The 26,516-nt window shown below is 34.8% G+C and overlaps 2 protein-coding genes and 1 long non-coding RNA gene across 3 annotated transcripts in view; 1 reads left to right on the top strand and 2 right to left on the bottom strand.

Moving 5' to 3' along the window:
* Nucleotides 1–26,516, top strand: part of LOC139983706 (uncharacterized) — a 50,058-nt gene that overhangs the window by 4,602 nt on the left and 18,940 nt on the right. The gene's annotated exons all lie outside the window — the stretch shown is intronic.
* Nucleotides 1–26,516, bottom strand: part of LOC139983701 (uncharacterized) — a 125,362-nt gene that overhangs the window by 91,519 nt on the left and 7,327 nt on the right. The window lies entirely within an intron of this gene.
* On the bottom strand, nt 6,620–26,453 carry LOC139983733 (uncharacterized). The gene is made up of 19 exons (XM_071997463.1): nt 26,288–26,453; nt 25,555–25,692; nt 24,110–24,265; nt 21,847–21,990; nt 20,753–21,046; nt 18,972–19,286; nt 18,219–18,295; nt 17,491–17,722; nt 16,612–16,935; nt 15,287–15,362; nt 15,133–15,200; nt 14,272–14,618; nt 13,067–13,163; nt 12,559–12,638; nt 12,020–12,154; nt 11,716–11,844; nt 11,446–11,573; nt 10,507–10,642; nt 6,620–8,379 (listed from the first exon to the last, which is right to left on the bottom strand). Exons 1-19 carry the CDS (start codon nt 26,451–26,453, stop codon nt 8,299–8,301), a joined length of 3,123 nt encoding a protein of 1,040 aa, XP_071853564.1. The 3' UTR covers nt 6,620–8,298.

Here is a 26,516-nt window from a genome sequence, read left to right as displayed (position 1 = left end):
TAGACCATTTGAAGAGGAACAAAACCAATATTACCATTACCAATACCATCAATACTATGATAATGGATTTAGTCTGCAACACAAACTGTCTTGTAATATCATTATTCAGCACCGTAGTAGTGGCCATAGATTGCGTGGAAACATCACCGTCGGTACAAAAATCTTTTAATTCTAACTCCAATAAGTTCTTTCCTTTCAATTCTAGGGGTGTGTTACAGTCCACAGGGTAACGGAAAAACCTTGTCTTTTGAAACCAATCATATAGAAATTTCATTGAGCAGTCACATCCCCAATTGTTCCCACGTAAATAAAGTCGAAAGTCATGATTAACCTGGAAAAAATCGATCGGTAGGAAAGATAACTTGTTGAAAGAAATACGCAGGGTTTGAAGACTATCCAAACCAATTAAAGCCAATGGCCAACACGTATGAATATTATTCTCATCTAGATTGATGTACTTCAAGTAAGAATTATGCTCAAAAGCAATATTGTGGATATTAGAAATGTTGTTCTTTGCAAGTGAAAGAGTCGTTAGGTTGGGTAGTCTGGTCAAGAGCATCGATGGTATCTCACGTATGTCATTTTCTTGCAAAAGTAACGCTTGAAGGCCATGTGGTTTGTCTCCGAAAAGAGATTTTCCAACCAAAGAAATATTATTTTTTTTAGCTACCAGGGTTTCCAGATGAAGGAAACCGTGCAATCCGTAGTCGTCTAATGCAATTAAATAGTTACCTGATAAATCGAGATACGAACAAGTTGGGAATTTGGTGGGAACCGCAACGTTTAATTTCAAAACGTTATTTGATGCTAAATATAGACCTTTTACAAAGAACGTATTCTCGTTTTCTGTCGGAAATGGAAAACTTTCGAATACGTTGTTCCTCATATTGAACGTCTGAAGTTGAACCAGTCCGTCAGTAGCTTCATAGCGTGCATTCATTATCAAATTTTCGCGTAGTAGAATAACAATCAGTTTATCACAGCACGAAAACGAGAAGGCCTCCACTTGAGTTATCATGTTTCCACTTAGGTCAAGGTTAGTCAATTGCGTAAGAACTTGAAAACTTTGAACAGGCACCGATGTGAGATAGTTGTAAGCTATGTTCAAACGTTTAACCTCTCGCGTGGTGTTGAACATTAAATTATTGATTGATCTAATGTTGCAGAATTTCATAGAAACGGATAAAATGTTTGGGAAAAAAGGCAGAATGACCTTTCCACTCGTTAAACTTGAAATATTGGTGTTGGTAATGATAAGGTTACCCACATCCAAATGTTCTAACACAGGAAATTTGGTAATGTTCATGAGAATTCCATCACACTGAAAGATACGCCATCCAGGACAATAGCATTCCTTTGGGCAAGGTTCTAGGCAATTTGTAAACGTCGCCAAGACTAGGATGTAAATGCAATACCCTTTCATGGTCAAATAACTACAATGCTCGTGTCCGGGTTAGAGCGAAAAGGATATCTGTAGTGATGAAAAGGGAAACATTTGTTGCAGGTGTTGATTTGTTTATAGCATTCATAAGCTGATTTAAGGAAGAAGAAGAAGAAATGATACTGAATTGACACTTACTAGTCCATTGAACAACAATGTAACTCATTGTAAACAGTTAACATCAGAAACGTGTTCACTTTGTACACTGTTTACACTATTTCGCAAAAACAAAAAAACAAACTGGGGATAATCAAACACATTTACATTACTTTATATTATTCTCGAGGAAAGCACTTTTACCTAAACGCTCTCAAGAAATTCTCGAATTTGTTTGATATTTTCATGTCAATTTCAACTTTTTGTCTTGAATATATAACTTTTCGAAGCGCCATTTTGTAACAAAGTTCAAGCTTCGTTTCGTGTATCAAGTCTGATACGCAAGAACTATATCTTTCTGACTTCATATATACATAATGCGTCTTGTGATATTCATAACACTTTCATACTTCGTTGGTGATTCCCAGTTACAACCATTGGCGACAGGTGCAGTTGATCTATGACAAAAAACATACCCACATTTTAGCTTCTTTCGTTCTATAACAAAGAAGAACAACACGGTGATCACATCAACGTAACAACATATTTTTGTTAACCTGTGTTGAAAACATTAGGATATGATATTTACACTAGTCTAAGCAGTCGCATATCCCAAGCCACCGTCAGTCCGCGGAATAACTTTATTTCAGTAGGGGGATTTTTTTTTTCAAATATTAGAAGTAATTCTTAGCACAACCTTACGTTCAGACCTACTTTAATATGCCTCACAAGTTTGTATTTTGAACGTCTTTGAAACTTTTAAGCCGTTAGGATCTAACTGTTTATGTGGCTACATCATGTGTATCATGGAACGGACGAATCTTGTGATGTTTCAGTTACAGTCTCGTGCGGCCAACTGGCAATTCTTTGGTCAAATGACACGTGGAACTGATTATTGAAATTACGTCACTTGCAGAGAAATGCCTTCCCTCGCACCGAGATTGCGCAGTCGGGTTTCACAATACTGGCCATTCCCCTATTTTATTTCTTAAATGTAAGTTGTATGTGTTAAGGGTATAATTGTTTGATACGTTGGATTGCTTCGCATCTATCACAACAATTTTTCCATCTGGAACCAAAACGAGAGGGACGTAATTTTGATATTTGTTTCTTCAAATTTAACAAAAATTAAGTTTTGCCTTAAAGAATGTAAAACAAGGAACTTGATCAACCTATGTATTCTATTTTTCAGTAATTTTCATTGAATTAATTCCACGCGAAGAAAATATCCCACTTAAATTACTATGTTTGTGCAGACAACACATTGGCATGTGCGCAACGGAAGGGTGTGGTGATAGGCCTATACATTGCACACACAAAAAATCAAACATGGATTTACCTTAAACTAATCTACAACGACAAAGCGACTGTCAAATTGCGAAGCTGCATATTCAATATTACCTAAAACTAGTTACCATACAGTATCTGCAGGTCTGGAAGGCATGTAATGTACATTAATGTACTGAACACACCTCTAAAGCGTCTGTAAAAAAGATGTTATAGGCTATCCATATGTTGTGAATGTCGGAAATCAACAGAAGTAAAACGAGTGTTTAAACAAAATGCCAGCACAAGAATACTGCAAATATGTCTTTCACAGTATCATTAATTAAGATTTATTACTCATTTTGTTCAATAGTAATATATGATGACCTCTCTCGGTAAATTAATCTCTCGACATTTACCAAGATCGATTCGAACACAAGTTGCATTTTCTTTTACCACAATTGCACTAATTACACACAGAGGATGAGTTATTCAAGAATTGAAACTACAATTAATGACAAGCTCTTGCTTTGTAGCAAAGGTAGGCTGTTGATTTCCATATATTTTGTCCTTCTGACAACGTCTCATGTTTTGTAAGCCAACCAGATTATCGTTAAGTCCTAATAAGAATGTTTCAATGGTAACATGATCTATGTAAGCCGTAAGATTGCTTCATGTATGTGCTAATCATGCAGAAAATCCCAAATTATCAATATAATACTTTTGATTCATTAACTAAGGAGAAATAAAACAATACATATTCAACTGTTAAGTGAACAAGCATTCTTCAAGCAGTTTAATTTATTCATGAAGTCACATAAACTAAGATGATAAATGTTACTAAGATGATTTATATATGCCAAAGTTCAGACGCAGGTATAGATAGAAGTAAAACATCGACTTATCTGGAAGAAGCAGGTGTGATAGACTTATGCGTTATATACACATCAATCAATTATGTTCTTTGTCTACGAACTTGATTCTGTAGGATTTATATATCAATTGGGGCGTCAAATCTCTAGAAGACTTGCATATCATTACATTTGAATTTCAGTGTATTTACATGCACACAACACAACTACCACTACTCTGTTGCAACATTGGCAGCATTGAAATATTTATAAATACCCTCAAGCTGCCCCTATCAATTGGAAGGTTGTTAAAAGGTTCAGTCATGGGAACGATATTCGAGGAGATTTGAAGAAAAAAAAGAACGGAAAAAGGCAAATGATCTTACAATCACAGTCAATCATTTCGGACCCCGTCTGTTTGGCCATACACATTTGGACACAATAAGCCCTTCGCGGAGACTTCCAACTAAAGATATAAAATTCTGTTACTATCTTGCTTGTTTGCTGTCTAAGACGGTTAAAATTAAACAAACAACTTTCGTAAACTTGTAGACGAAGTATTTGACCTTGTGGGACACAGTTTACCACGTCGTGAAGCGAATACAACCACTTTCATTTTAATTTGAAACACCATAGGTTAATGAAATATATTGCAAGTTAACACTGCTGTGATGCCAGTGGTGGAAGATTGGCTAATGGGTGAAAGAGTCGTGGTTGAAGGGAGGGGGAAGTCAGGTGTAAGGGTTCGGCAAGGAAACCATGTTACAAGGGTTCGGGGAATTAGCAAGATGTAGTGTTGGGAAAGAAGGACATCATGTTGCACAAGTTTGATAGTATTGGATCATTATTATACTTGGATTTTGTTACCTTTCCGAAGACACAATTCACATCGCTTCTCTCTCTCTCTCTCTCTGAAAAGTCAGTCAGCTCACCTTGTCAAACACAATTTTAATCTAGAGCCCAAAAAAAGGACAATAGCAATTTATCATTTTGGCAAATGAGTCTCAATGAATTAACATACTGGATCCTCAATATAGGCGCTAGCAGCTTTATAACTCGCCCGCCTTCAGACACTACCTGCAATAACTGGGCGTGTCGACTGGACGGTGCATTCCGAAGTAGTATACTGCGTTCCCCTATTTTCGTGCGGACACGCCCTGTAAGCCCGGAATCCCATGCATGACGTCACACCTACAACCTTAGCCTAGCCTACTATACTATACCAGTACCAGGTCCTTACCAAACTACCGATTAAAAAAATTGAAGTAGCATTTGGCTGAACTCAAAAAGTTTTTCTGCAAGTTATACTGCATCACTTGTGGCGCTATAGTTCGGTACGGAATGTATATAACCTAACGTTAGGCTATAGCCTTATTATCAAATCAGAAACCTCGATGTTGACGTCATGCATGGAATTACGTGCTTATAGGGCGTGCCTTGTCGTGCGACCTGTGTTTTCGTGCATCACAAACATACAGCGTTAAGCCTACATCTTATTTATTCTAGGGCCTAGCCTTAATTGAACTTCACGAGAATATGCCTCCGTCTATACCTCCATGCTAAGTTACACTATAAAATAGAGTAAACCACTATCACTTAACGTCGGCGTCACCAATTTGTTGGATGGAATAATTAAATCTTATCTTACGTCCAGTCTGATCATCCAATTGTACATATGTTTATAACAAAACACAAGTAGACATAATTACACTGTAGCGTTGTCGCACGTCCAATTGTAAATGAGGAAAAAACGCTCAACAGATAGACCATGAGAAAGAATACATTCCACCTACCCCAAATACAAAGTTTTGTTTAAAGAACACAACCGTTATGGTTTTATAACAATTTTTGTGACCCTAAATCACCTGGGTGTTCTCCAAGTCCCCGCACGGTTCAATGCGCGATGACACTAAGTAATATGAAAGATGTTATTACGAAACACATCAATCGGCGATGAGCAGCGTTGTGATTTTCCATATATATCTATTTCGCGTGTCTTCAGGTTGCGTGCGCTTGCGCGTTGTCTGTTTCAATGAATGAAGGTGTCGGATATGATCATCTACAGTAGATGTATGACGTCGCATACAGTGATTTACCGGGGAATTTTGAACCTGCGTAACATGAGCATAATATTGTACACAACTTTGATGGAAGAAATATATGCGTCTAGAACCAAACGGTTTTGTGTGCAATTAAGTACCACAAAATAATTCAAGCTACCAATGAATATAATTACGTTGAAAAAGGCAGTCTTGTCCTACTAGTTTATACTGGTTTATATACTGCTCGTTTACTGCCATACTGTCAACTATTTATTTTATTTTAAACATTTTGTAACGGAGGGCCTCGGGCAAGTTTTGCCCCGGCTAACAGAGTTACCCTCTTCTATGCGAAAGTTCAAATAAAAAATTAATACGGACCCTCATGGTTTGGAAAGGAAAACAGATAAAACATATACAGTAAGAAAAGTTATTTATTACTGTTGTTTAAATTTCTGTTTGATACAGATCATGCGTTGTTTCCCGCTCCTGATTTACGTATAAATGAGACATCACTGTACAACCGCAATCACTTTCACGTTCACATTAACACGTTGAACTTAGAAATTGAAATCTAGTTAAGGTTTTATAATCTCTTGTTTATTTTCTCATACCATCACCGAAGTTTGTATTGGATTTGTCAATATAGTGATGTTTACTAGCTTAGGCTACTCCGCGACTACACATCATTATGATTTGAAACAAAGAAATACACAAAGTAAAGTAAGCAGAGAAAACTAGTTTCACTTATCAAATGCAATGTGAAACTTCCCATGCATGAGTCCACGACATTAGTGAGTGTATGTAAATATTGCTATTGTATTCAGCGAGATTCTGATACCGTAATCTGTTATTTCCTTGTAAAACCATGCAGATGTTTCTCTCTTCGATGCAGATCAAGACAATTATTGATACAGTTTGCAGACTGGTTTTTATATACGATTTATTGCGAATTCATACTAACATACCGACAATATATAGCTTATTTTATGCTGGTAGTCTACATAAGAAAAGTGAACTTATTCTACGAATTCTGCAAGATAACATAGAGAACAAAATTGCATAAAGCTGGTCTAACAAATGAAAGAGACATATTTAGTGATCGAAATTTAAAATGATATCAGGACTTATTGTGTAGAACAATTGTTTCATATATCAATTGTGAATACCATGACTGCAACTAAGATAATGCATGTCTTGTCAACATCAGTGTCCAACAACTAACCGTCATATGCCAGATATAACCGTGAAATGGTTTGTCAAAAGGTTATCAACGGTTTTTTGAACGGTTCTGAAGTACAATCTAGACTCAAGGAGTGAAAAAATACATGTTTTAGGTGGTATAACAATTGACGAGAAGATACTAGAAGTTCTAAACATAAAATTAAAATTTTGAACATTTTCGATTGTCGAGTAAAAACTAACGTTTTGTCACATATCTCTGTGTATGTGACGGAATTGTTACACTTGAGGTATACCCAGACTTATAGTTTGCCATATTGTTTGAACAGCAAAATATACGATGATTCCTACATCGATGATAATCTAAGTAAATCCAGTGTGTTGATGCCATCATCGATCTTTAATAAGCATTATATTACATCTATGAGCAGTAATGTTGTCTGATCAACGTTATGAACTGATTTAAGATATTAACACATTGCCATTACTATATGGGAATGAATTATTAAGATGGCATCGATATTTGACGATTACTGTAAAGTAGTCATCGACTTTAATTAGCAAACTTATCTTACGAAATATAATCATTGTATAAGATAAAACTATCATACTACTTATAACATTAAAGAAATGATACAAATTCACTTCTTTAAGGCGTACCAATATTCTGTAGTAACTATCTATGTAAAAATAACAGTCTTAGAATCTTCGTTCTTGCGCTTTGTCAATGACAGTTTGAAAATGAATAAAAGTTTAAGATGTTAAAGTAGCAATTACGTTGTCTTTCTTACAACGGTTGATTTAAAAAGTCTTTCAAAACATCTGGGTATAAAATAAAACTTCGACTGTTTTAGATATATGAATATCCCTATATTACCTAACCTATATAACTGAGTAAGTGTGAAGAAAAAAATAAAACATTAAAACATCTGAAAATAAATTCAACAACAAGGAAAGAGAAAATCTCGATCTAACATTTTCAAAGGCTGCTTTGATTTTCCTTAATTTATTAACTAATATTCTGAGTACGAAAGTAGAAAAATACCTTTTATTAAAGTAAGACAGTATGCGCTATTTCAGTTAATTTTCTTAATTACAATAATTATTTTTTTAGCAGTGAAAATTTCAAAATCATGAGATCTTACCATTACCGGCAAACTGGGAGAATTTTCCTAAAAATTAATGATAACATACACATATCATTAATACAATGTACAGGCATGTTTAGGATTAATACCGATAATCTCATAAAACGATGGATAGAGAATGGTAAACCGATGTTATATAGGCTATCACGCTTTGGTGAAGATTTTTGAGGTGAAAATAAGAGTAACGATTGTTCCTGAAGTGTTTTTCCTCGACCTAAGCTTTTAATATTAGGCTTGCAATAATTAGGACGTTGTTTTGAAGATTCCTGAGTAGTTTATGGCAACACAATGACGTCATAATCCTGCATTTCTGTTAGGTAGCAGTTGAGAAGTTGATGACACATCATGTAATCCTCCTGGAAAAGAAAGAAAAAATGGAATGTGAAACGTTGCTAAAACTGTCACAGTATGTTGGAGATGAAATACTAGGTGTCTTCGAATGACACGTTTGAAATGCTACACAAAAATTAGAACAACTGGGATAACTACATTGTAACGAATATAAATTCCAGAACCTGTCACCATCAATGACCGATTCAGTAATACAGTGATCTCGGAAACTATGTTCATTAAATGTGCAAAGAAGGGAGTACCAGTGAGTGCGTGCACTCTTTAAAAAAAAACACGGGTCACTTACGTTCCAGCCAACTATAGTTTCTCAACCGCAGATGTCTAATGGTTTACCCAACGGTTTGTTAAATAATATTATATTTACAATTAACCAAACAACCATAAACTATTTGGGCAACTTTTAACTATTTATTGGTAAATTGATATGGTAATATTTGGGAAACTGTTGTCAATGTTTGGTAAAGGCCAAAGATACAATTAACAATTACGTCAAACATTTAGATATGAGAAGAGCAAAAAAGAGGAAACGTAACTTTATAGCTTCATGAAAACGTGATGAAATAACAACAGGACGCATTATCTGTATGCCTTTGTATTAGATTCTTTACAAATTGGCTGCCAGGAAGCTTTGTCTTTTATCAAATAAACTTCCAAGCAAACTTTCAGTAGAATGTATTCCTTGCAATCACTGGTAGTTTGATTAATTTTGGACGTGGTCAATCAAAATTACGTATAGGCCTACTCTATCATATATCAGCTGTTGTATTTATCAATAGTTTTTGTTGATTTTACCTCATCTTATGTTAACTGCTTTAGTAACATTGGACCTTACAGATACAGTAATGATAAATTCATGTAAACACTATTTTACACTGATAAATACAATTTGTATATTTCAAAGTAATTGTGTATGAGACACCAGTTTTTTTGTTTTTTTTTGTCGTTATAAATTAGCCTCTTATTACATCAACGTGACTTTAATGCTTGATATAACTTTCAGCACAAAGTTCACACTAACTCTTTAAAAACTATGTCGGAGCAAATGATATGAGTATGTGAAAAATAATTGGCATTATTACAGTGGATACTGCCAAGAAATGGCAAATTCAATGTTTAAAGAATATGGTGCTTTCTAAAATTTGTTAGAAATTCGTTGGTAAAATATAATTTGTTAACATTGATGTCTCGACTCAGGACTCTTCAGCTAACCTTAAAAGTACCTGATGCCAGAGAGTTTAAATATTGTCAAGGTGAATACATTACAAACTATGCACTAGCTGGACAAACAAAAGAAGTCACTCAAATTTTTCCTTTTGTAAGACATATTTAACTTATGGGTAAATATGGGTAAAATCATACTTGAAGAAACATGCATGACAATAAATAGTCTACAAATAAGTGGGTTTTTAAGTTTGACCAATGTTATCATCTTAACGTAACGTCCTTATCTTGGTTATTCGCATTCGCATTCGAGCAGCTCAACTGGCGTCTGAGTTGAAGAAGGGCAGGTATATGTATGGTTGTATGTATTTCAGATCCTCCTGCAACAGGAACTTGCGAAGAAGCCTCATTGGCTTATCAATGCCGCAAGCTGAGTGAAGTCAGTCTCTTACATTCACAGTTAATTAACGTCCATAATTATGAATTGTCAATTGTCAACAACTCTGTAACTGCACGATATACATTAATCTTGGAGTGACTCGAACTCGGGACCTTAAGATTGAAAGACACCGACGTTAACCACTGAACTAAAACTCCATATCCGGTCTACCTTTGCAGGACATAAACAGTTCCCATAGTATTTGATAACAATATCGGTGAAGATATTGGCCAATTTTATTTGAAAAAAATAAGGATACCCTGTCCAATTTTATTTCTGAAAATTGATTAGTTTTCAATATTTTGAGCTCTTATGTTTATTATTAAAATGGGAATGAATAACACTATACAATGCCATGCATGCGGTGTTTGGTTTGTTGTTTTGCTTATTTATATTATTTAAATGTTTGATAAAGGCGGGAGGTTACATGGTGATGATAGTAGGCCATAACTCTTTACACAAGCACCAGCAAAGTCTTCTGAAGCTAATATGTACTGTATTATCGTAATATTGTTTTGATGGTACGACATACCTTTGTGCGAATCGCATTGGGGTTGCTCACTTTCATATTTTTAACAGTGTCGAACACATGTATCGTTTGTCGCTTTTTTATCCTGTTGATCTCAGAACAAACAGTCACATAAATTCCACTTCTGGATGCGCCATCTCTGCAAAACAAAATTGTCCCAAAGCACATTAGATACTATCAATTTATACATTGATTTTACTAAGTACAGCAACATACTTAGGAGGAATACATGACGCACGTTTACATGTACCACACATAGTATCCCAGTTTGAATGACTAGTGGATTCGGATTCACCATTTCTAAAATTGCGACCAAACACATAAGATAATATCAAACTTAAAACTGTCATTTTTTACAAAAACAGCAAACTACATAGGATACTTAATGGCGCACGTTTACATGTACCAAACATAGCATACATATTCTAATGACCCGTCAACATTGGATCGGTTACTGAAAATGGTAATGAATCATTCCATGACATCTATCCGTGTTTAATTATAGAGATATTGAGAAAATGACGGTTTAAGCTCGCTCGTTTCGTCACATTAACGATCATACTTTCGAATGAAAAAAACAGAGACAAGTTGAAATGAGAACAGAAGTTGATACTGGAAAGAATTTAGATTCTACAATATTAAATCACATCTAGTCTAAGTTTTTTTTACTGATGTCATATGATCAAGTAGCATAAAACAGCACCATATTATGTGAAACAAATATTTTGTATAGTTAGGATCATCAACTTAGACAACACTGAGACAGTCGTACTGCTTGCCTTAGGATCTATACTGCTGCAAAAAGGGTTCTGTTTTACTTTTTCATATAAGTTGTACAATTATTACTTATTTTGTTATAATTGTTCTCTCCGAAAGCAATTAGGATATGATTTGCATGTTTATGTAACTGTTAACACCTTCAACACCAGATTAAGAACTTACATGCAATGAATTAATGTTGCACCACGATCTCCAAATCCTGTAGCTGCGATGAAATTTATAAGCGGTATTAAGCTATCAGCACTCTTTGGCCAGCTGTTTAGAATAAAGCGTTTAACCTTGATAGGTTCCTGAAAGCAAAACGAAAAACTTGGAAACAGTATGGCTTTTTAGGAGGGTTTCTTTTCGATTGAAGGTTAGTTTTAAATACAAATAATCATTAGTAGTAAAGCTAGTCAATACAAATAATGTATGAGGATAGAAGTGTCTTACCCTATACGATCGGTGGGCAACCTTGCATTCATGGACTGTATAAAGCTGTCTTTTCTCATTGAGGCACGTGGATATTGTCATTTTTCCGATCTCGATGTCGTTTACCTCTGGCCAATATTTGATAATATCCTGTGTTATAATACAATATCAAATATTGACAGTGAATTAAACTTACAAATGATTGTTCCAATGTTATTAACGCAATGGAAAACACCAAAAGAGACTAGTACTAACAGTTCTGTACCCTAACGTTGGAAGCGATAAATTGTTATACTAAGAAATGTAGAATATTTGAAAGAATTACATGATTTTCGCAGTCCGACTCATTCAACATAATAATCGTCTGACATTGATAATCAAACACGAGTCGCCAAAAGTCTTCAACAGTAGTCGGCAAAGGTGCCTGTGTCATAATCAAGGTTTGTTTCAGTCCAGAAATCTGAAGAGAAAACAATTTAAAAACAAATTAGTTCAAATATAGAGCTTTGCGCATTCCCCAAAAACAATCACCGGTTTGTTCGACCTCCTAAATTTGTTATTAATTGCAGTTATTTAAAAAGATGAAAAATACTTCAGAAGAATTGTTCCCCTTTTAACAAAATCAGTTGCTCTCATCAATGTTTTTTTTTTTAAATATATCCAATTGGATACATGTGGTTGCGATCCCAGCAAACCAATCTCCTACACAGCGAATAGCAATCGCGGCTCCTATAGCTCAGGTGGGTAGTGTACAGGACGTATTATCCTGATTTCACTGGTTTGACTACCGAACTAACCAAAATGTATTTCTCGCCTTACCTTGAACTTAAAGCACTGAATTGTATTATTTAAAAAAAAACTTACATTCACGACAGAAGCGTTAATGTAATCGTTTCCTCCCTGAGTGAGACACTCGGATTTCAGCAAAGGTCGATGGTTGTCCACTGTGAGGGGAAGTTGTAATATGACAATAAATGGACTACATAGAGAAGATGTAAGTTATTCTCAATACTTTACTTTGTGTCTGACAATCCATTTTCACATGTTTACTATTCTGCTTTCCTAAGTTTGTTGTCAACGTTGACGCCTTGCCTTAATCCCGAAGTTCATCATCTGACTAACGAATACATAATACATTGTTGTCATATTCATTGGCATCAATTTAAACCTTTAATGAAACCTTTGACAAGTTACACTGACACGGCGTGCACAGTAATGTCACCTTTGTTTTAATCATTATGACAACTATTCATGGATATACAGTTGTTTCGATGAACACTTTTGCACGTGATTGGTTATTTTCATGTAACAGCATTGTTTACAATGAACGTGCAGCTTTCCTTAATGTGTTCTTCCTCGTTGAGGTACTCACATGGTACAATATCTCCAAATCTGTTCTTGTGCAAGTTTTCAGTGGTTGCCCCAGAGAATGAGCTGACATTTGTGTTGTGACTTACTGCTTCTAAACGCTGAGCATAAAGACAAACATAATATGTTACAGTACTGACTTATAATAAATACTGCCTTATAATTAAAAGAAAGTGAAAATAATTTATTAAGTGAGCTCATATTTTCACTTGTTCAAAAGGCACGAATATTGGGAAAAGTGACAATACTATTATAGTAAATGTCAATTTCTTTCCAACAAAAAATTGTTATTCTCAGACAGTGACGGCTTATGTCAAACTATCGTATACGTTCACAAATACTAGTCTATGTATCGCGTGAATTTTGGTTCTACCCGACAGTGGTATTTGTATCTATTTTGTCATATTCTGTGTGTCTGTTTTTCCCCTACTTCTGCCTGCTGAGAACAATAATATCCTCGGTTAGTCTATTAATACTTTAACTGCTGCATGTCTCTGAATAATCGCTTTGTGTAAATTCATTGTAGGTACACGTGGTCCTGTTTTACGCTTTAAATGACATTGTTCTTTATGCATGTATATATAAACGAGCAAGACATTTCAACAATGGGCATATTTCTATCCATTAGTTATATTAACAATAATTTCAATCAAGCGCTTTTATGTGATGAAGTACCTTTTTTGTGACTACAGGGGAACAAAATATCGAGCATCATCATGCAAAGACTAATTCAAATCAGCATATCATGAGCTGAAGATGCATTATGTAATTTGAATGAAAAAGGTGTAGACTGATGAGTTAATGAGTTCGTATTTTCAAGTTTAAGCTATGTTTAACATTATGTAACTATCGCAGAAACTAGCTTCACGACACCGGTAAGTACACCTAAATTACAGATTGTTATACCTTCCTCAAAACCAGAAGGACAACAGCTACTTATTTTAGTATAGAATTTAACCAACGGACGACATCATGTTGTTATGATATTAAAGTATGGTGATATATTTATATATATATATATATATTTAAATACTGATCATCATCCTTTAATGTTAAGTCCATACTAACAAACCGATCATCAAATATAGACAGGGCGATTGTATTTTAGTAACAGTTCCTTGTCTAGGTTATATTTCTCATTGAAGACCTTTATTCATAATATCTTACTGGTAATCAACGACCATTTTTGAGTTATGTATTTATCTTCACCTTAAAGGTAGCCGATATCATTTCTTTAGCAGTAGAACCTCTCATGAACAACGGAAACCTAGAAATTGCCATCGGATGTCTAAGAGAAAATTCATCATCAGAACTGTTTTGGTACGTAGTTGGCTTTTCCTTCGACACTTGGACATCTTTGTTGATTTGTTGTTTTGCTTGAGCGCCTTCACTAATATGGATAGATGGAACTTCATATCTATCAATGGCGTTATCATTTCCTGTTGCTGACAGCGTGCATTCCTTGTGTTTCTTAGAAGGAACATAGCGTACCAAGTTGGTATGCCCACTATCTTTGCTCACATTTTCATAGTCAAAAGCGGCTTCGCTTGTTACCTCTGTAAGAATGAAAACACCAAACCAATAATGCAGTTGGTTTAAATAATCATATCCCGTTTTTTAGCAGTTGGTCTAAGAAATTACAATTTCACGCGTTTATTTTGTATATCATAAACCATTGTTCTAAAAGTTTAAGCCATTGTGAACATCGTACTGTTCATGTTCAATTGGAAAAACGAGTTTGTTCATATCAACGATGCTTTATAGTATAGGGTCATCGCAAATCAAATTGTTTTCACTCATGAAGTACTCTGTACTTATTAAATTATTATTGAAAAAACGTGGATTTTAAACCTTAAGGAAAGAATCTCGCTCTGATTAGACATTTACGGTTTGGTATTTATATATGAACGGTGTTAGTTTTTCCCGATATAGAAAAAACATCATCTGATAGTACTACTATTGGTAAATATAATAGAACAATTATAAGGCCAATAGTACAGGGCAGCTTGTGTTGGTATTATATATATGTAGACAGCTTAATTAAAATAGCCAAGAAACTCACAAACTTACCTTTTGAGTCGTTTGTTTGTCGTTCTACAGTTTTAGGTTTGGATGTAGATCTCTGATATTTCCATATTCTTGAGAAGAAAGAAAAAAAACAGGTTTCAATTTTGATGAAAATATAACGTAACAAATGGCATTGGCAACGTTTTGAGTAACTCACCCGTAAACTGCAAGAAGAGCAATGATTGCGAGTGAGACCGTACCAATTGTAACACCGACAATTAATCCAACGGATCCTAAAGAAGAAAACAAACAAGTTTACAATAATTGCATTTGATACCTTAACTTGTACATGGACCATTAAAATGAATAATATATCCCTAAGCAAATAGAATATTTGTAGGTATGCACCTGAACGTTTTGTTTAATATTGATTCGATTTAAGATTTTGGCTCTGAAGCCTTGACAAAATCAATAACTAGGAGGAAAGTAAAACATATATTATACCATCATCTTTACTGTACTATACACGTACACTTGCGTACACAATGTACCCTAATAGAACTGGTGAGTGTACTATTCCACCCGATACACATAGAGAACACAGTTACTACAGTAATGTACATCTTAAAGTTTTGTACCACAGTAAAAACTAAATCGTGCTATAAATCGGTAGCATGTGCTATTAGAATTACAGTTAGAACTGAGGATATGTGTAATTCCAAAAAATCCAGTTGTTTGGGATTTGTTGGAAATAAAATATCCTCAAATCTTACTGTGAACACAATAGCACATGCTACCGATTTATCAGATTTGTCAGCACAATCCTGTATTTACTGTGGTACAAAACTTTTAAGATTTACATTAGTTACTGTAATCTCTGTGTGAATCGGCTGACTATTCTAACATCGACGTCTCTTTATATATGTCTACCTTCTTTAAAGAGATCATGTCCATCAATATCAGGAGGTGGGTTTCTTCTCTTTGTTGTAATATTCACTATATTAAGAACTATACATCTCCTTTGTATTCTGTGTTACTCTCATTCATTCTGTCCAGCAGCAATGTCACACCATTCTAACCATCCACTCTCCCAGCCCTTGACCTTGCTATACCTACGTGTACTGTAGTTAGAACTTATAGTTTTAGTCACTTGTGATTTTGTTTAGTTGTTCGTTCAATTTCGGATGTATATAATGATGTTTCCATTGTGACCACCATTGGCCGGATACGACTGTTTCACAGTGTAACGTTGCAATGATACCAATACCAAACGAATGATACACAGACACCTTTCCATAGTAACGATTTGATATATGGGTTAACAAATTAAAGGTGTTTCAATATAGTTTAATTGCAGAAAGGAGAAAAAAGTTAATGTAAATATTTTTTATGAATTATTGCAACACATAATTTTGCAGTGACTACAGCACAAGATAATGTTTGTGGACGTTTAGAAAAAGTATAGGAAGTAGATGAAATAGTTTGTGAATACTTGTTTCAAATTCAATGTCGGTCGAATCAGTAAGGAGGTTCTGTGCTTACCAAGCGAGTTTGTTTTCACCCTTTTTAAGATTGGACCGGGTGGTCCATCCCCATTTGGCCCTTCTCTCACAGCTACAACTCTGAAGTCATATTCTGTGTCTGGTTCAAATGGTGTTATAATCACAGCATATTTATCTTGATCATTGCTTGCATTGACTCTGATAAAGGTACTTGGCCAATCCCCGCTCTCCGACAGCTTGGTTAGTAACCTATATTCATTTACTGGAGGAGTCCCAATGACGCCATCCCATACCGGCCAAGAAATTGTTAGCGAATTTGAGCTAACATAAGAGACAGCTGGGGCGGCTTGGTATTCTGGAAGTTCTGACAAAAAGCCAAAAAGCCACTACGAATTTAGTAAGAATGAAAATAAGTCGTGAACATTATCTTTTGCGAACAGTTATATTGTAACGCATTTCAAGCGAAACCCAACAATAACATAATAACATCAAACTTGACTTAAAAAATATGAAGTTAATTTATAAATCGGTGTAATGTCGGACGAAATGATCGTTACTGCAATAAACAATCATGAAGTAATTGTGTTGGTAATGTTGTGTTATCATGATGTCGGTGATTAGAAAACTTTAACTTACTCATCACAGCCCAATTATGCATTATATTCTTGTATTATTCGGAACGGCCTCTCAAAATCAGTTCAGCTTGCAATTGTCAAAAGAGTAGTAACGTTAAATCAACCAGTTAAAGACACTGACAATAGCCAGTTCCTTGACGAATAATACTGAATCGCTATATTATTTTCCTTTTGTTTGATAAAAATTTATCAACTTTTGAAAGCTGCCAAATAAGCGACCCAGACATGTGATTTAGGGCTTGTTAATTAATTTTACGAAATTGTTGTAAGATTAACAAACTTACTTGGGACAAAGTAGTAAATTTCTTTACTCCTGCAACATTTTCCTTCAGCCCTCTCCAGTGTCAATTGGATGCTGTAATTTCCTTCTACTTTGAGGCCAGTCAAAGTGAAGGAGGTGCTCGAAGGATCTGTTACCTCATATGCGCCATTATGTGACGGTTCCAAGTTGATTGATGCATAGTAGATTGTTAACAAAGTCACACCAGAACTACATGAGCTACCATCAGCTGGAAGCTAGGAAAAAATAAAATGAATTAAAATTCAATTGAAGTCTAAAACATTGAGTAGGCAAATCAATTCCTATTTGTATGTTTGCATAACCCTGTTCATCAAAGCGTAACATGAATCCTTTCTTCACGATTTCCACTTAAAAGAACGTTCATTAATGATTTGCAATGCTTTCTTATATACATACTATTAGGGTAAGGCAAATGAAAGAGTGATACTTATTATAAAGATTATAAAGGTGAAATAAAGGTAACATGCCAAAAACTCGATGCAGCCTCAATGTCCCAGTAAAATAGATTGCCAGCACTATTGTTGTTCCGATCTACAATACATTCATTACCTTAAAAAAAAAAGGATGTTTAAATATTTCATTTCGACACCATTACTACAGCTATGATGTTAAATAACATACACAACGCTACTGATTATTCCACAAATAATGACATAATAATATACGGTCAGAATGACATGATAATCGAGTTAAAAAGACAATTATTTACACCTTCCAAGATATTTTCACATTTTCCTGATCTTCTCCAGCTACTTCTGCTATAACATTGATTTGGTCATCTTCAGATGCTTGTGTAAAAAAGAAACAATGAAAATTAAAAAAAAGCAGAAAGCAGAAGTAAAGTCAATAAAGGGGGAACCATATTTTCAAATTTTACAAACGTACTGCTTTCAAAGTTCTTGATATTTCATGATTTACAAGCCTAAACTTCACATGCACACCCCAAGCACGCACGCACTCATGCGCAAGGAATGTGTACCCAGTATGTATGTCTGAGTCTTGTACAGGACCCCGTAAGGGTTTTTACACAAGAGTACGATATCTTGATCGCACTCATTACGATTAAAATCTAAATAAAAAATCTAAGTTTGTAGGTTATGAGAGTTGAAATATCCTTTAGAGAAAGTAGGGTCAATGTTCACAGTCACAATACACTTCAAAGTGGATTTTACAAGGGATAACATGGGAGGGTTACTTTTATAATGATATAATGCTAATATAAAACACAACACAAATATCACTTCATTACAACTTCACAAAAAATAATTGCAATGGCTGTATGACTAAATGATTGCTATTAAAATATCATCAAGATGAAATCGAAAAAAATACAATCAACAAAACTTAACACAATGCAATAAGATTTTGGAGGTCAGTTAAACATCTGCTTCCCGTTAAACAAATTGACATGACAGATAAAAATTATGAAAATACAATGTAATTTAATATGGATATGCAAAATACCTCCGCAAGTGGTAGTAGCATTCAGCGCTGGACTCTTTGGACCTTCTCCCTCTTCTCCTTCCCTTACTGCTGCTACACAGAATGAGTATCTTTCCTCTGATGTGAGTGCCGTAAAGGTGAAATTCAATGTCTTAATAGGTGCAGACGAAGCCTGGATAGACCAAGTCAGTCCTGATGCCAGCTTGAAGTAAGGCATATACCCGATGACAGGAGGGTCCCCATCTTCATTTTCTTCATCCCAGGCTGACCAGCTGATGGTGACTGTTGAATCAGTTATTGAACCTGCCTCTGGAGCAGTTTGCAGTACAGGGAGATCTGGAAACCCAAACGAGAAAAATTAAAGAAAAAATACAGATCTAATGTTACATCAGACGTGAACATGGTCTACCGCTATATGCAATGGATACTATGATATCATCGGATACTGAGTAATTGTAATCGTGTTTATAGTCGGGTATGGATTGTAGTAAGCTGTATAGTATTAATGGTCGACATAAGGTGATAATACAATTTACGTACATATATCCTAAATACCGCCTTTTAGTAATGTTTTTGCTAGCTTTAGCGATAGTCTATAATTCTTTTAACGGTCAATGAAGGTGTGAACCCCAAGTGTAAATCATAGCCAGTCATAGTTTGAAATCAGTTGTACTTTTGTCTTATGAGATATTGCAATAATTGCAAGCAATGAACATCTAAGCAGCTGAAGGCCAGACTGTTAGAATAAACCTTAACTGTGAGTTACAAGGTAGTGTTAGCTCAGTGGTTAACACCGGAGCCTTTCAATCATAAGGTCCCGAGTTCGATCCACCCCAAGATTAATGTATGTCGTCCAGTTACAGAGTTGTTGACATCTGACAATTCATAATCATGGACGTTAAAATATTAATCTAAAAGTACATACATACATGATCATGAAAATCCACAAGTTCCACTTTATTGTACTTTTATTCAAAGGAGCTAAGCAATTTCAACATGTTCACCAGTATTGTTAAGAAATCCTACAAAAGCAACCTTTTAACCGTAGGCAAACATTTATTCTGAACCATCTTGACATCATATGACCTTTGATTTTTACCCATTTGCATGGATCAATTTATACACAGACTGAAGTTCAATCAACATTGAATTTTGGAGATATCGTATTTCAAAAGTTTGATTCTGACCTATGTTGACTTCACTAACATTCATCTTTACCAAAAAACAATATAATACTTGTACTCACCAAAGTACACGGACCAATTTACCACATAATAACATCAAAAAACATTAATTTTGGAACTTATGTTGACTTAAATGATTCACCAAAGTGAAGTTTAAGTAAAATAAACGAATTAAGAAATCATTTAAACTCAGTTTACCGAATGGTACCTTGTATTGATTGTAACGTTAAAAAAGAAGCATGAAATTCCTTGATACACCAATTTCAACTGAGTAATTTAAGAAATCAGAGCTTCAAATGTAAAAAAGAAAAGGAAAAAAAGCAAGTGTGGTAGCATGAGAGTATGTGTTACATTACTTTAAACTTCAAACTTTCTTCTGTAGAACTAAAGATATTGTCATATCATGGTTAGTGTTTTTTTTTACGTTTAATATCCTCAATTAGACCATCATTCCATAGTTTTGGATATTTCACCAACTTCAAAGTTACAATTTGCAAAATTTCCTTCTAAGGTACAAAAAATGACTTTGCCACTTTCCGGCGAAATACTTACCAATTCTAAAGAGACCACGGATGACCCCTAAAGGACAAGTGTAACACATGTAGTTATGCTACTCACCAAATACATCTATAGTTATGCTATATACTGCATATTTCTTGCCATCTTTCCTCAGCTGACAGTAAAGTGTCTGGCCATCTATGACATTATCTACCATGAATGGAGCAGTTCTTGTTGTTGCATCATCAGTAACCTCTCCAGTAGAAATACCATTGTCATCTAAATTCTCATGATGTCTTGAGAGAACAAAATCTAATTGATTAATGTCTGAAGGACTTGGACCCTTAGCAGCTGTGCAAGTCACAGGAACTGTTACTCCGGGATTTTTACGGGTATAGGAGGCATCTATTATACCTTAAATGAGGAAAGAATGAGAAACACTCATATTGGTCTTCATAAAATATAAGATCGTACTGTTCTAGAACAACTAAATGTTAACCAATATGGTAATGCTTTGCTGAGAATGAACAGCTAAGCAAACACAATATTTTCATGAGAAAGAACTGAAATTGCAAAGATAATACTTTGATGAGAATGTACTTGAATTGTAAAGTGCAATGCCCTGAACACCATTTACTGAATTTACAACATTAAATAACGATTGCGCAGACTGAATAATTGAGAATGAATCTTAAGAATATTACCAGCCCACCTTCCCTCAAGGTTCCAATGAACACCAGTGTAGTAATATTAGTATTCAAAGACAAGTGAGCTGTTTGCTTGACTCAACACTGAATTGTGATAAACTTCCTGACATAACATTATTATGACAGAACAAAGAAACAAACTAAAATGGAAAAATTGTTGTGCAATAATGTCATGTTGTAATTTACTACAGATCGTAAACTAATACATGCATTTTCTAATTAACTCAAATTGTCTATGCTGCTGGTAACAGTGATTTATCATAATTCTACTGGTGTAGGCAGCTGCAAAAATACAAACTGATCCAGAGCTAAAAGAATGAGGAATCATTATTAAAATTAGCCACTAACGAAGAACTTATAGGTTAAAGTGATGAAGGCAATTCTTACAACCAAGTTCTCTACTTCATTGGGGTTAAGAAACTTTATCACTACAATAATCATGCTTCAGACAAGAACTGGAGTAGGTAAAGACTACTCACATCACATACAGCAATAAATGTTTCTTACCTGTCTGGCATAAGTTTGGTGAAAATAGTTCCACCCATTCAGGATTGCAACCTCCAGAGCAACTTCCTGTTACTTTGTTGCAGTTACTTTCTGAACAGTGACAATCATCTGCACAGCTTTCCCCAAAGCGTGGCCCTAGACACTCTGTAAATCAAAATGCTCTACATTCATTCTCTATACTGTTAGTTATTGTAATATCTTTCTATGATACTCTGTGTCAATGTCTTTTTTTCTTTTTACATAAAATTGATAAGTAATGCAAAGATAAACTTCACTCAATTTCTAATTGATGATGATTTATTCTGTCCAACTATTCTCAAGTTGATATATGGTTATCGTGAAGATAAAACGTTTAATCACTATTGGAATAACATCAGTCATCCTGTTGCTTTTGATATTTTAGAGTGTCAGTCCAGCTCTGAACAAGCCTCCTGTGGATGCAACATTAAGCACAGCTTGAAGGAGACTACTGTAAACTGCATATAAATTGATTTTAATGTCCCACTTCAAGGGTAATTTACACATTCCCATGCCTACACACTTCTTCATAAAGTAATATATGTCATATTCTGGTTGTGGCTATGATTTTCATTTCAGAATTTGTAATTTCTACAAAATATTAAGAGAAAATGGAATTATTTTGTGACCAAAGCTGTTATTTTATGATGGTTTTCCATCTGACATCTAGGCACACAATTCCCAGTGCATACTCAAGTCATGCCTTCACAGTTATGGAGAAAAAACAATCATCACTACATGTATCTCTACGTAAACTTTCATATGTCTATATTTAATACGTACTGTATATACAAATCCTAATTTTCTTTGAAGCCCATTTATGTAATTTTTGCTTTGGCTCTTGCATAAAATTACAATGCCCTTTTTTACATTATTATGTTCTTTTCTACCTTTATCTGCCTCATCATACACTTCGTCTTTTTTTTCCAAATGTGGTATTCCTCTATGAGATCAGCTGCTATTTGTAGACCTTATCTGCATTCTGTTCAGAATATTGTGCTTTAGGTTTCATGTTGTGTTTACGACAGAAGGACTCTATATTGATCAAAACATGAAAAGTTAGAACCCAATCTACGCATATTTAAGATATTTTTATTCAATGAAAACAATACGAAGTATATTTCTTTTGTACTGTGAGGATTCCATTGTCTTTTGTTTAAACTCAAAGTTTGAATTGTTTCTTAGACAAGTCCTCAAGTACTCCATACAAAGAACTTGTCGTGATAGACCTGAGGTATAATAAAAAATGAAACAGTTGAAAGGGATACCAGAAATAAGATTTTGAGATACAGTCCACTGTGGCTAGTCTTTACAAAAATTGAAATTTGACTAACTGGCAAAAACATTTAAACCTTCACAAAATACTGGAACATGAACAAATGTCAAAATGTTAGAGAAGGGAAGTGGTACCAGGGCGACAGCATAACATGTTCCAACATGTGTAGTATCATAAAAATTAAATTAGTTGGAACACCAAGAGAACTTAAGATAAAGCTCAATGAACCACCTTGTCCCCCCCCCCCCCTCCCTCCTCTCCAACTGACAACCTAGTCATGAGATGGTGGGAAAAAATCATGTTTGATTTCCATGAAAGAGAAATTACGATTTAATGATATGATAGCGATCTCTCTCTTCTGAGAAAAGTGGTCAAAAGCTATCAATCCACATAAATTTACTGAATTTAATGTGTCCAAAGGGGTAATATTTTGTATAAATTATATAGGTGACAGTTAAAAACCTTTAACAACTATATATTAACTATTCGTGCAACCTGACCAGTCTCAGCTGCCGCCTTAAAATTAATTTATAATCTAGTGCATTTTTTGCGATATCAAATGTCCCAGTGAGTAAAACTTTTCTTACAGTGGCAATGGAAAAACTTATAAATGTTTGATTTTGGTGACTAATTTTTGATCGTATTGGGAGGAGTAGGTGGAGAGGGAAGGGGCGAGGGAGGGTCGTTAACCATTAGGGTTTAAACAATGCACAGTACTTTTTATAAATGGAAACTGCTTGGATATAGATTAAATAAACACATCTCCATGCTCATATCATTCTTTTCAAAGTACGGTAATTTTTGACACACTCTGGTTATATCGATGAATTACGTTCCAAAATGTATAACTTATGCAAAAGATGAGAGAGAAAATGGATATTATTTTGAGAATAAAACTGATATTTTATGTGGCTTTTCCATCTGACATCTAATTATTCACACAATTCCCAGTCCAGGCTCAAGCCATACCTGCACAGTTCTGTTCTCCCATGTGAACTTCATAGCCTGGAGCACAATTTCGGTTTGGACATTCTCCCGTTATCTTATCACATGCAACATTCCCCATGCAGTGACATTTACCAGTGCAGGTTGATCCATAATAGTCAGTAGAACAAACATCAGGAACTACAAGAATAAAAACAATTTTTTTTCAAAATGCATTTGAAGTTGGAGAATTGCTTTTATGTTATGGTTAGTTGTGTAAATTCTTATGGAGACCAATCTTTACGACATGCATCTCTACATAAACCGACGTATGTCTATAGGTAATACATACTGTACCGTATATACAAATGCTTATTTCCTTTAAATCTCATTTATTAATTTTTATATTAGTTTATCCTTTTTCTTCTTCTTCTACCTCATCACGTTCTTCCACAGGTTCAGCTAATATTCTAAGACCTAATCTGCATTCTGTTCAGAAACTTGGCTAAAAGTTTCATATTGTGTTCATGACAGAAGAACTCTATATTGGTAAGAACATTCAAATTTAAAACCCAACCCACGAATATTAAGAGATGTATTCATTTATTCATTGAAAAACAGTACGAAATAGATAATACCCGATAAACCACCTTGACCACCCCCCCCCCCCCACCCTCCCAGGGTAAAATCTAGTCATTAGGTGACAGGAGTGTTAGGAAGTGCTAGCTCAGTGGAGTGTTAATGTCAGAAGGAGTGTTAGCTCAGTGGTTAACACCGGTGCCTTCCAATCATAAGGTCCCAGTTCGAGTCACTCAAAGTTTAATGTATGTCGTCCAGTTACAGAGTTGTTGACAATTGACAATTCATAATCACGGACATTAAATATGAATTTAAGAGACTGACTTCGGTCAGCTTGAGGCTTTGATAAGCCAATGATGGCTTCTTCGCGAGTTCCTGCTTGCAGGAGATCTAAAATACATACAGTACATCCGTACAGTTAACAACATTCAGGAACAATATATTACTTTTTCATGCAACCTGAACAGTCTTTTATTTTTTTCACTCTAGTGCATTTTTGGCGATATCTCATATCGAAGTGAGTATATATTTTCTGACAGTGGCAACAAAAAGGGTCTTAATATTTGATTTTTGACTATTTTTTTACTCTCGCCATACTGGGGGAGGGGCGTTCACTAATTCACTGTACTTTTGTAATGTACAGGAGCTAAGATACTACGATCAGACAAGTACACCCTGTCTATTCCATACAAACTGATTTTTCTGCAAATTGATCAGATGGACCTTTAAGAGCTCTGTACGCAGCAGTTTCTATATGATCCTACGACACATTTTTATGATACAGAGGATTCACCTGTATTGCTATGTAAATTAAGCTGAAGAAGACATGGAATCAGAGTAAGTAACTTTATTTTAATACTTTATGAAATGCTCTATTAGGACAAAATATCATTTCAAGAAAAAACATTTACCTTGGCAATTAGTCCCTGTCCATCCACTACTACAGTCTGGTGGTAATCCTGTACACACTCCTGTATATCTGTTACACTGGCCAGACTGGCAGTGACAGGTCTGTAGGCAGCTGGCTCCATAGGTTCCCGAATCACATTCTGATTGAAAAGTAAACTATATTTATATTAGGTATATTCATATCTCAGTGTAAAACACAATACCAGAACAGAACAATCCAAAGGTGTGATGAAACCAAAGCTGATGTAACTCACCATGGAGTGAAGTCATTAAGTACATCTTCAAATTTATATATATATATATATATATATATATATATATATATATAGTTTTATATATAGTTATCTTTATATATATAGTTATATATATATAGTTATAAATTTATATCTAGCAACAATATGGTATCTTTGCCAAATTAAAATAACACGTCTTCTTTTTGCTTACCCAGTCGGTAAAAATAAACTGGTGGTTAGTTTCTCAATGATATAGAGCCGTACCCTAAATTACTGCGTTCATCAGAGTGTATTATATTTCATTCGCTTCTAAAAATATGTTTAATGTTTTGAATAATAATGTATCAATAGCTGGTTTTAGGTAGAGATGTTGCATTTTATGTGTTGCTTGGCAATTGTGGAATATCAATTACAGAATATATGATTGTCCATCCATTGATCTCTGTGAACAGTACAAAGTAAAAGAAAGGAAAGTAAAACTGTACCTTCAAAACAGTCTAACCCCTTAAATCCTGTGTTACAGCTACATCCATAGGGATGAGCAAGGCAAAATAGGAATCTGTCGCATTCATTCCCCTTTGTAGAACATCCCTTGTCACACGTTTCTCCAAATCGGTTAGGCCCACATGCTTAAAAACAAAGACAGTGAATCGCTTGACTCTATTCATGTCATAATCAATTCGTAATCATTGTTGTTTGAAATGGGCGAGTTCTGCAGATGTGAATAGCTT

This window comes from Apostichopus japonicus, chromosome 16, assembly GCF_037975245.1.
Source record: "Apostichopus japonicus isolate 1M-3 chromosome 16, ASM3797524v1, whole genome shotgun sequence".
In the NCBI taxonomy this organism is placed as follows: Eukaryota; Metazoa; Echinodermata; class Holothuroidea; order Aspidochirotida; family Stichopodidae; genus Apostichopus; species Apostichopus japonicus.
The sequence above is the reverse complement of the archived record's forward strand: the minus strand, read 5'-3'. Positions and strand labels throughout refer to the sequence as shown.